The sequence below is a fragment of the Nicotiana tabacum genome, chromosome 10 (genome assembly GCF_000715075.1).
Source record: "Nicotiana tabacum cultivar K326 chromosome 10, ASM71507v2, whole genome shotgun sequence".
Lineage (NCBI taxonomy): Eukaryota > Viridiplantae > Streptophyta > Magnoliopsida > Solanales > Solanaceae > Nicotiana > Nicotiana tabacum.
The window spans coordinates 12716693-12728891 of record NC_134089.1 but is presented as its reverse complement, the minus strand read 5'-3'; the positions used below and the strand labels follow the sequence as shown (position 1 = coordinate 12728891).

Genomic DNA, 12199 nt, shown 5'->3' with positions numbered 1-12199 from the left:
AAATCATCGGTTCTTGTAAGACATAAAAGTTAATGTTCACAATCTAATGATGGAATGGGACAAATCATCGTTATGATTGTAGCACAAGATTAAATATAATTTATCTTGATTATGGGAATGGTTTAATTCCAACTTCTTGTGCTAGTACATTTTGTATGTATTGAACGGATCAAGTAGAGATGAGTATTTTATACTGACTTTATAAAATAATTTCTCTAGTCCATTTAATGTACTTATACTCTTAATCCTGATATAATTATTATTAGCTGTGTATGTCACTTGTTGTTTTGATTTATTAAAAGGCGAGATTCTTTCGCGAGTCAATAAGCCTGGTAAATCGGATAACAATGATATACATTGGCGAAGTAATAATTAGTTGATGGAATCCATGTCTCGATTTTGAGATTGATGATACTCCTTTATGAAAGCTTATAAGTTTTCATGTGTAAACCCGGCCGGTGGATTTTGTATCCGACACATGAAATAAGTTAAGTGTAAGTCTAAAGGAAGTAATCAATAAATTAAATAGTCAGTAATTTAATTTGATTGATTAGTATCTGAATCTTAACATGGGGAGTTAAATAAGGTTTTATGGAAGAATTTCGAAATTGAACTAAGGAGTGCAATTACGAATTTTTAGTGGAATAATTCGTAATTTATTATGATGGAAATTAGTTTCAGAATTTCGAAATTAATATCATAATAGGAAGCCTTGTTAATTAAATTCTGTGGTCCCTACTGTGCCTAAGTAATAGAAAATAGTGGAAACTGTTACTTAGTGGGAAAGAAAACGTGGAAACCGTCCCTTAGTGGGAGAAGGAAACCTAACAGGTTTTGAAAACGGTTTTGACCTAAAAAACGCAACTATATATATGGATATAAGGGTTGGACGTTTTTTTCATGATTCTGACTGCGGTTTCTACTAGAATTTTGCTCACCCAAAATTCTCTATTTTCGGTTATTGTTTGGGTAACACAGTAGAAGACTGTGGAAATCTGCTAGTGTGTTTTCAACTGAGGAACTGGAGAACGACATAGATTTATTGTGTTTACGCTTCAAAAAGTAATCCTAAAATCTCCATACGTGCTAGTTGTTTAGATTGCACGTGAATAAGATTCTGTTATTGCTTCCGCTGTGATATATATTCCTACAGGATCCGCCCTGGTTTGTAGTTGGGGATCCGGGTCCGTGGAGTTTCAAAGTTTTTACTTTCCTGTCCAAATTAATGTTCATGTTACATTACTTTCCACTATTGAATGATTAGTGTGTGTCTAATGCAAGAATCATAATATTTTTTCGTTTAAATGATAATAATGAAACTATAATTTAGGCATGTAATAATGCAGATTCGGGGTGTACATGCATCGAGTTGGTTCGGATTTTATCAAAATCAAACCAAATCAACTATATCAAACGATTGGTTTGGTTTTGTCGGGTTTTCGGATTTTTTGATTTTTTTTGTTACATGAATATTATTTTAATTTTACTTTATTAAAATAAAAGATAAAATTTTGATAAGTGAATATATGTAAATTAAAAATTAAATTTTTTTAATAAATGTATAATCTATTAATATTCTTATGGGAAAATTCTTTCAGTAACAAATGATAGTTATTTTCTTAGTCATCTAACAATAATTTTTCGTTGATGTACGTTTTTAAGGTTAATTGAATTTAATTATTTAACATTAAAATTAATATGATACCTAAATAATGATACATTCTATTTAATTTTGAATTATTGAAATACTACTTCAAATTCAAAAAAGATATAAGAAATCTTGACATATGAATATAGAAGGATGATAATTGACGTATTTCAATAATACTTGATAAGAAAGTGATACAACTAATCAATTAAAATAAATAAAAATAAATGTACTTTATAGTTCTATTAAATGTTACATCCCATGAGAGGATGCCAAATATTTCTTGATAATTTTTAAAGAAAATTCTATATAAAATCTTAAAAGTATATATAAAGACTATATATTTATATATCAATTTGATTTGAATTATTTTACTCAATACTAAACCAAATCTAATCGGTTTGGCACAGTTGTGTTTTTGCCACTGCCCTTATCCATGTAGAAAATATAATGCCGTTACATCATCACGAAGAAAAGCATTATTTATACTATCTTTGTCAACTTTTAATGCCCAATTTTTGCTACTTTTCACTCGTGCACTTCCCACCACCCGAAACCCCATTATGTATACTCACAATCAACGTTTTGACAAATATATATATATCATGAACCATTATTGCTTTGTTTTGTTTCTTTTGCTATATAGACTTCATCAATTAGTTGCTTTCTCTTTCTCATGTGGAAGTGGAACCACTCAACCACGTGAACCCCCTAACTCAATAATGTCGTTTCCTTCCCCTTCTTCCACTTCACAAATCACTATCATCTTTAGGTATTGACAGATTAGTGACCACATCGAGCAACAATGAAGTTATCTTTATATAATCTATATATTACGGGTTTGAATCATGAAATCAGCCACTCATGCTTGCATTAAGGTAGACTGACTACGTACATTACACTCTTTGGGGTACAGTCCTCAGGGACGTAGCTGGCATAGGACTTGTGAGTTCGGCTGAACCCAATAACTTTGGTCTAAATCATGTATTTATCTTAAAAAAAATCATTGAATATGTATAAATTGTTAATTTAGACCTCGGTAACATAAACGAACTAGAATTCTAAACCCATAAGCTTTAAATCCTGGTTTCGCCTCTAATTGTTCTTCCTCCGACCTTGCGTGAACACGGAATGCCTTATGCACCGAGCTGCCTTTTTAGAAACTCCCTCTAGGGACACCATCAACATCAAACGGTCCAAAATTGCAAATCATATCTTGCTTGGATTATGACTTATAATCTTGTCGGAAATTCCAACATTTTTGGTCCCATATTGTACAGTCTCAAAGGCTAATCAATCCACACAATTGTCTGAAAAGTGATACAAATCTAACAATCTTGATTAAGGTTGTCATCAATATGGTACCCAAGGCCATCATAATTAACGTTTGTATTCGACGCATTTCACGGTTAATTAGTGTACTAAGTAGGGTCCAAATTAGGTTGATTTGGTAGTGAATTGGTAGGAGTGGGACATAAACATGTCCTTTGTTTCTTCAAAGTTACCACTTACCACTAACAATGGATCTTGTTTCTACATTATGTTGAATTTGTCTTGTAATAAATGAGACATATAAACAGATGTACGAGGACTTTCTGACCAAAGGACATTAAAATCAATCCTATAATGTGTCAATCTTTTCACCCTTTTATAGAGTAAATAATGAACATTAGGCACTAGGTCCCCACAAAGATAGTAAAATGTCACCTCCCCCCCCCCCCCCCAAACTCTTTTTTTTCTTCCTACATTGTATTTACGCAGGGTTCAGAAAAGAACAACACCCCGAAAGAGTATGATGTAGGCAACCTACCCTAATGCAAGCTACGGTGGCTGATTCCACGGCTCGGACCCTTAATCAATTAGTTGAATTTATCTACAGAGCAACCCGATGGACGAAACATCTCATGTTTACGCAAGGTTCAGGAAAGTACCGCACTCCAAGAGAGTATGATGTAGGCAACCTACCCTAATGCAAACTTTGATGGCTGATTCCACAACTCGAACGCGTGACCTACAAGTTGAATTTATGTACAGCGCAACCCGATAGACAAAGCATCCCATGTTTACGCAAGGTTCAGGAAATGACCGCACCCAAGAGAATATGATGTAGGCAACCTACCCTAATATAAGGTTCGGTGACTGATTTCACAGCTCGAACCTGTGACCTATCAGTTGAATTTATCTGTATTAATAAAAAGAAATGAAGCTAAACTATGATGAGGGAAGACCAAGAATGAAGATTGAAGGAAAAATTTTAAATTATAGATTAATGCACATATTATACTATACTATACTATACTAGAAAACAGTGAACAAGAAATGAGCATCCAAAAAATAATAAGGGTGTTACACGAGGTATACTCCTTTTTCTAGTGGTATTTTCTTTTAGCCATAATTTCAAGTTTATCAATCTTGATCTTCCTTAGGACGTGCAGAAGAAGTAGAACCTGTTGCCATATTCACAGCTTCACCATGTGTAAATCTTTGTAGTTGTATCATACGTGCATAAATTCCGTCCGCGTAGTTTTTCAACAGATGAGAATGAGAACCTTGTTCTGCTACTTTCCCGTCATCTATCACCGCGATTACATGTGCATTTCTGATTGTGGATAGCCTATGTGCAACCACAATGGTGGTTTTTCCTGCACAAGCGCGATCCAATGCTTCTTGTACACATTTTTCGGACTCTGCATCAAGAGCGCTTGTTGCTTCATCCAGCAGCATTAGCTCTGCTTTCCTTAGGAAAGCACGTGCGATGGCAATTCTTTGCTTTTGTCCACCGGACAATTGAACTCCCCTTTCTCCGACGAATGTTTTGTAGCCATCAGGCAATGCAGATACAAACTTGTGGGCGTTTGCCAAGGTTGCTGCTTCGATTATCTCAGCTTCGGTTGCTGATTCATGTCCATAAGCAATGTTCTCGTAGATGGTGGTAGCAAAGAGGCAAGGTTCTTGTGGCACCACGGCAATGTGTTTTCTCAAAGACTTAAGGTTGTACTTTCGAATATCTTTGCCATCAATCATGACACGTCCGGATGATGGCTCATAAAACCGCTCTATAAGTGCAATGACTGAGCTCTTTCCGCACCCACTTGGTCCAACAAGAGCAAGAGTCTTTCCAGCTCGAGCACGAAGATTTAAATCTCGGAATATTGACACATCAGGCCTAGTGGGATATGAGAAGTCGACATGCTTAAATTCCACTTCACCACGAAGACGATCAGGAACAGCAGTGGCATCTGGATCATCAGGCTCAACTTCTGTTTTACGGTCAAGGAGGTCGAAAACTGAGCGCATTGCTCGGCCACCCTTGATGAAGTCAGGGGCTAAGGTTAAAGTTTCAGCTGCACCGTTAGCAGAAACCATGAGGACCATGAAAACACGGATGGTCTTCGAGAAGTCAGATATCCCATGCTTGACAAGCCACGAGGCATACCAAAGGCCGAGGGCATAGGAAGCATAAAGCAAGAACTGAGCAATCCCATAACCACTTCCTGCAATCTGTCCTTTCCAGAAGCAGCGCCTAAGTGGAGTTTGGAGGCTGGAGTTGAAAAGATTGACGATTTTTGTTTCTGAATTGAAGGCAGCGACTGTTCTTACATTAGCTACAGCTTCCCCTGCAAGCTGTGTGGCTTTGGCATGAGCAGCTTCTAGGTCTCCTGAGAATCCTGTCATGAACATTTTCTGGTGGAGAATACAGACTATTCAGCGCACTACGAAAATATAATCTAAAACAAATGTAAACCATAATAACTTATACACATGTTCTACAGTGGAGACTTGATCTTTTTCTGAAGAATTTGCTAACTGATTAATTAACATGCTATGCAAATTAAGTTGAATTTCTGTGAACTCACCTGTAAAACAGTTGCCGCAACAACCACAGGGAAGACAGCAATGAGGACAAGGGCGAGACGCCACTGCAGTACAAATCCTGCAGTGCATGCAACTAGCATGAGAGCTGAGTTCTGCATAATGACAGAGATTCTATCTCCAATGGCTGACCTAACATTGTTGGCGTCAAGAGCTAGCCTTGCTGCAATTCTTGAACTGTCATTCTCTTCCTGATCAAACCATGCCATTTCCATTTTAAGCACGGCGTCCAGCATTTTCTCTCTTACACGTTTTGTCAAATTCTCCCCCACAACATCCCAGAAGAAATGCTGTAGAGTATTGAAAATGAGCGCAGCCGATGAAACTCCAATCAAAAGATAACAGTATTTTGCAATTTGTTTGCTCATGTAAGTGTGGTCTGGATTGTAATACACGCTAAGAACAGCACTGAGGACGTATGCAAAGAAAGCACTAAGTGAACCACAAATGACAGAACCGATGGAACCAACTAAAGCATAACTCCACTCGGGAGAGTTCATCTTTGCAAGCCGGCCAAACGAACTAGCTTGGTCCTTGAATGCAAGCTTTTCATGTCGGTAACTAGAATATGCAGCATCGAGGGAGAGGCTGAAGTCCGATGTAGAAAAGTCAGACAATCGGCGGGAGTATGGTGATCGACCATAGGAAGAGTTTCTAGTGATGATTGGTGAGCTAACAGAGTTCCTTGCGCTCGAGGGCCTGCAAATAAAATAGTTGAAGAGCATTAATTTCATGTTGACCACAAAGGTCAAGACCGCGATATAAGGTGCATTAGATACCTCGCACTGCTCTTTCTAGCATTATTAAGAGCTGTTTCATGAGCTGCTTCTTGCATTTTGATGAGCTTGGCGTACATACCATTCTCTCCTTTACTCATGAGCTCATCATGCGATCCAATTTCAGAAACACTGCCTTGCTGTAGTACGGCGACTAGGTCAGCCTTTCGGATGGTAGACAGGCGATGAGCAATTACAAGAGTCGTTCGTCCAATCATGAACCTGTCTAGAGCCTCCTGCACTAGTTTTTCTGATTCAGAATCCAAAGCACTAGTTGCCTCGTCTAAAAGAAGGATTGCTGGATTCTTAAGCATGGCCCTCGCTATCGCAATCCTCTGCTTCTGTCCACCTGATAATTGTACTCCTCTCTCCCCTACCTGCAATATCCAAATATACATGACTTTCTGTTGGTCTAACTTGAAACGCCAAAATATTCAATACCATATGCATTGCAGAACTCAGTGTCATTTTTCTCTCAGATTAACAAATAAAAGTTTGATCTTGATTATTAACATCTTATAAAAAGACCAAGGTCAAATTCTACTATGAAATTTATTCATAAAATAAAACTGTTGTAACAGTCCGGTAATTATCTACAGCTTTGATCAACTTGTCCCTTCGCTAACCGGCGTGTGTATATATATATATATATAATTCATGTATACTATGTGTATAATCAATGTATAATTTATGTATACCGGCTAGAAAAAGTAAATACGGAATCTGTCAGGCTATTTGTGTAACAATCCCTTCAATTATTCTTTTGTCAGTCCAAAGAAGTGCGCCCTTATATCCTAAGTACACAATAAATTCCAAGAAAAATATTTATTTTGTTTTTTGGATATCAGGCTTATTATAATCCTACCGATAGCCCTACATGTTTTTTCTCTTTTTTTTTTTTGTCATCTCTCCAACTATTAAGGTTACAAGTCATTTGTTCTCACATGAATATATAAAATAAAAACTTGTTCCTGCACATGCATTGTTGACTGAAACCCATGTTACCTATTTCTTAAATGAATGACCAGTCCCCCTACAAACATTGACTTTATTAAAAAAATGTTAGGTTTGTTTGTTGACTAAACATAAACAATTTAGGCACAAAAACCAATACAAGTGAGACTAATGAAACCATCTTTGTGAAATGATTTACAATCAAATGTATCTTGTAAGACATAAACTTTGACCATTCAACACAACCACTGAATCTAGCTTTGCCTAAGGCTAAAGTCATCCTTTTTTGCCCATTGACTAAGGGAACCCTTTGTATACATGAGAATAAAGACTATACGCAGGGTACAGGGAAGGACCGGACCACAATGGTCTATTGTACGTAGCCTTCTCCTGCATTTTTGCAAGAGGTTGTTTCCACGGTTTGAAACCGTGAGAATACATGCAAAAAAAAACATCAACCTTATTTTAGAGCTCATTCTGAGGCAATCTCTACAATTAACCTTATATCCAATCCATCTTCCACAAACTGGTGGGACCCAACATGAGTTATATTAAATGTCACACATTAAATAGCATATGGAATGTAGAAGAAAATTTACAACAATTAATGATATATCTGCTAGATCTTTAATGCAACATAATTAGTTGAGTCTAAAGTAGCTAAATTTCTGTTTGGTGCAAGAATTTTTACACATGTGGCTGGTTGCTCTGAAAATAATTACAACCGCTAGCCAAATCACTGATTATGTATTAAATATGTATATTATATTATGTATTTTCCGGCTATTATTTTAGAGGGCGGCTATACAATGTAGACTTTCGGAAAAATCATGGATTTGGATGATTATTTATTATTAGCTAACCTGAGTATCAAAGCCATCAGGAAGCTTGATTATGAAAGAATGTGCATTAGCAACTCTAGCAGCTTCTTCAATCTCAATTTGAGTTGCATCCGGCCGTCCTAATAATATGTTTTCTTTGATGCTTGTGGCGAAGAGTGCCGGTTCTTGGCTCACAAGCCCAATTTGCTGCCTCAGCCATTTCAGTTTCAGTGTCTTTATGTCATTCCCATCAAGCAGAAGTTGTCCTGCATACAGACTAATTATTAGCTGAGATTTTCTTTCCGAAACATGTCTCCACATAAACACATGGAATTCACTTCAACTACCAAACATTTCATTAAGATGCCCATCACAGGATGTGTGAATGTATTAAGGGATTTTTTTCATTTTTGGCCCATCGGCCCACATTAATTACGGGCGCTAGCCAAAGTATACGAAACATATATACCGATTATGTATATAATATGTATATCATATGTATATATATGCATTTGCCGGCTATTATTTTTTAGGGAGGTCCAAAAATGTAATTATCCGGTTTATTATAAAGGCACATTGCTGATATTGGATTCAATAATGAGGTCATTGTGCAAAGTTGTGCTAACCTGAGGTGGGATCATAAAATCTTTCAATAAGGGAGACCACAGTGCTTTTCCCAGAACCACTGCTTCCAACTAAAGCAATGGTCTTTCCAGCCGGAACAATGAGGTTGAAATTGTCGAGAATCTTGATATCTGGCCTTGAAGGGTAGGAGAAATCAACATCTTTAAGCTCTAGTTGCCCACTAACAGAGTCCAACTCCAAACCTGTCTTGGCGTTTCTGTCGACGCTTGGTTTATGATCGATAATACGGAAAATCTTGGCTGCTGCAACTCTGGCCTTCGCAAATGCAGTCATGCTAGGGGCAGATTGTCCCAAAGCCCTATCGATAAAGGAGAAATCTTTAAGCAATTAAACTTCTTTAAAAAAGTAAACGAACTTGACACATTTTTGTCCAATGCTAAGTACTTACAGTCCACCTATCATAACAGCAAACATTGTTGCAATGGCAAGTCCACCATTGGTATAATGATGCCTAACCAAATAGCCGCCGTACCATAGAAGAAGAGCATAGCAGCAGAAAACAGTGAAGTATGTCGCGCCAAGTCCTAATCCTTTTGAGAATCCACTCTTATAACCAATCTTTTGAGAAACTTTAAGTGCTGCTGAGTATGCTTGCATTGCTTTTGACTCACCAACAAATGCCAGTACTGTCCTAATTTGAACTACTGTCTGCAATTTGGCTACACTTCAGTAAACCAATACAAAAAGCAGAGGATATTTTATCTTAACTGAGCTTAAAACAAAAAGGGCAGCCGGTGCACTAAGCTCCCGCTATGAATGAGGTCCGGGGAAAGGCCGGACCACAAGGGTCTATTGTACAGAGCCTTACCTGCATTTCTGCAAGAGGTTGTTTCCACGACTCCAACCCGTGACCCCCTGGTCACATGGCATCAACTTTACAAGTTACGCCAAGGCTCCCGTTCTTAGCTGAGCTTAATTTCACATAATTTGTACTACCATTTATCTTTTTACCTGTTCAACAATGTTCCCTGCCTTTGAAAGTGCTTCTTGACTTTTTCCAGAGAGCTTAGCTAATGTAATAGTGTGAATAGCACCAATAACAGCAATAAGTGGAACTACAGCAAGAGTAACAAGAGCTAATTGCCACACAGCTGTAAATCCCACCACAAATCCAGACACAAATGTAGCCATATAATGAATGAAATTACCCAACTGCAAAAAAAAAAAATTATCAGATCCTTAACTCCACACCCATTATCCTAAAAATGAAAAAGAATCAATTTTTAAAGTATGTTCACCTTCTCACTAATGGCATCTTGGACCATAACAGCATCAGTGTTAATAGCAAAAACAACATCAGAAGTTCTAACTTCAGTATCAAAGTATTGAATATCTTGGTTTAAAGCAGCTTCCAAATATTTAATCCTCATCTTTGTTGTTTGTCTCTCTCCAGTCCACATCCAACATGATATCTCTGCAAAATCATTGCAATCAAGAATCCTAAAAACCAATTCTTGAACCAAAAAAGATTCAATTTTTACAATAAAAATTCAATCTTAATAATAAAAATTCATTTTTTATGAAGTTTTTTACCTGCCCAAGAAGATGCCCATATAGCAGCACCAACAACTAAAAAGTAAAATGCATACTGCAAAGGAAACAAAACCAAAAAAATATCAAGAAGAAAGGAAAAAAAGAAGGGAATTAGCTTTGTTTAATTGTTTTTTATTAGTGAAATTTGAGGTTGGCTTACCTTTAAAACTTCTTGAGTCATCTTATCAACATCATTAGCATAAGAGCCAAAAGAATTAACAAGATCAGCAAAGAATCTAAGAAACAAAGGTAAAGAACAACCATGTACAAAAGCACCAAGTGAACCAATTGCCATTAGTACATAGTCTAAACTATCAGCAAATCTGAATAACTCTCCAAAACCAACTGCTTCTGGTTGAGTATTTGGCTTTTCATTCCCTTCTTTTTTCCCTTCAGAAACCTCCATTTCTTGTTTTTGTTGTTGTTGTTGTATTTGTGTGGTTTCTTGAATTTGATGGTTGGATTTAATAGAGTTGTTATTATTGTGTTCAGAGACAACAAGTTCAAGGCCTTGCATTTCAGACCATTTCCAGTGTTCTCCAATGGTCTTTATCTCCTCAGAATCTTGTGACATTGCTTTGCAATAAACTTACAAAACACACACACACACCACACTTGTAGTTGTTTTTTCCACACTTCCCTTTTATCTCTCTTATTATATTACACTCTTTCTCTCTTTCTCTCTCCAACTTTTTAATTATTTTTCTTCTGTTTTTGGTTTCTCACACTTTGGTATTTATTTTGGGGTCCGATTAAATCCTAGTTCGAGCCGAAAAGTCCCACATTGGGATAAAATGTTGCCTAACAAAGTTAACTTCATACCCAGAGATTCGAACTCGAAAATTCTGGTTAAGGATGAAGGAGTATTTATTACTTCACTGCATCCCTTGTTGTTATTGTTTTTCTTGTTTGTTACTCCATTTTTTACTATTCCTAGTCATATTTTCTTCCTCACCATTGACTTCTATTAGGAAAAAATCTCTTTCTTTTTTAATTTTACTGTATGTACTTTTTTAACAGTGGATTGGGGTTAGTAGTAAAAATTTGTACATATTTGGTGTTTAAATAATTCAATGAATATATGTTGTGCATGTCTTCTCATACACTGATACCATTAAATCCTAATTTATTAATCCTAATTTGCAAATAGGAGTATATTTTAGAAAATTTAAAGTGTTAACTACTATGTCTAGCTTTTTTTATGTAGTTTTTAAATATGTAAATTTAAGTTTAAAAGTATTGAAAGTTTTATGTCCAAATTCATAGTAAAAATAGCACGGTATAGCTAATTTTAAGATTGATCATTCAAAAATAGTCAGCGTTTACGAAGTCAATGAAAAATAGCCATTATTTTGCTGCAATAGAGACCGGTCCAGCATAATATACTGGAGTCCGGTGCACGTGTGTATGAACTCCAGCATATTATGCTGGACCGGTATACTTTGCTGACTCCAGTATAATATACTGGAGACTGGAGCACCGGTGCTCCAAACCCCAGTATATTATACTGGACAATTATACTTGCTGGACTCCAGTATATTTTGCTGGACTCCAGTATATTATGCTGGAGTTCTAGTGTACTTATGCTGGAACTCCATCATATTATGCTGGAGTTCAAGCATACTTATGCTGGAACTCCAGTATAATATACTGGCGTATTTTCCGGGTTTTGAACAGTGTTTTCGCTCAAATTTATCTTTACATGAAAAGTGATTAAATTTCGATTACTTTTGAAACTGGGCTATTTTTGAACAACCAGTTATAAAAATCTGGCTATTTTTGAATTTCTCCCAAATTCATATAATTAGTCAGCTTAACTCTTTTACTTCGGACTAAATCATATAAAATAAAGTAGAGAAAATACTAAAAATCTAATGCAAGTAACTTTCATGATAAAGGGAAATCTTGGCGTAATAGGTAAAGTTATTGTCATGTGACTAGGAGGTCAC

General features: G+C 36.4%; 1 protein-coding gene across 1 annotated transcript; it reads right to left on the bottom strand.

Annotated features, from left to right (window-relative positions):
• Window positions 1-3882: 3882 nt before the first annotated feature.
• Window positions 3883-10960, bottom strand: LOC107825457 (ABC transporter B family member 1). Its single transcript, XM_016652329.2, has 10 exons — window positions 10411-10960; window positions 10251-10305; window positions 9956-10131; window positions 9669-9869; window positions 9106-9365; window positions 8699-9015; window positions 8115-8338; window positions 6301-6674; window positions 5506-6220; window positions 3883-5332 (listed from the first exon to the last, which is right to left on the bottom strand). Exons 1-10 carry the CDS (start codon window positions 10822-10824, stop codon window positions 4055-4057), a joined length of 4014 nt encoding a protein of 1337 aa, XP_016507815.2. The 5' UTR covers window positions 10825-10960; the 3' UTR covers window positions 3883-4054.
• Window positions 10961-12199: the final 1239 nt, after the last annotated feature.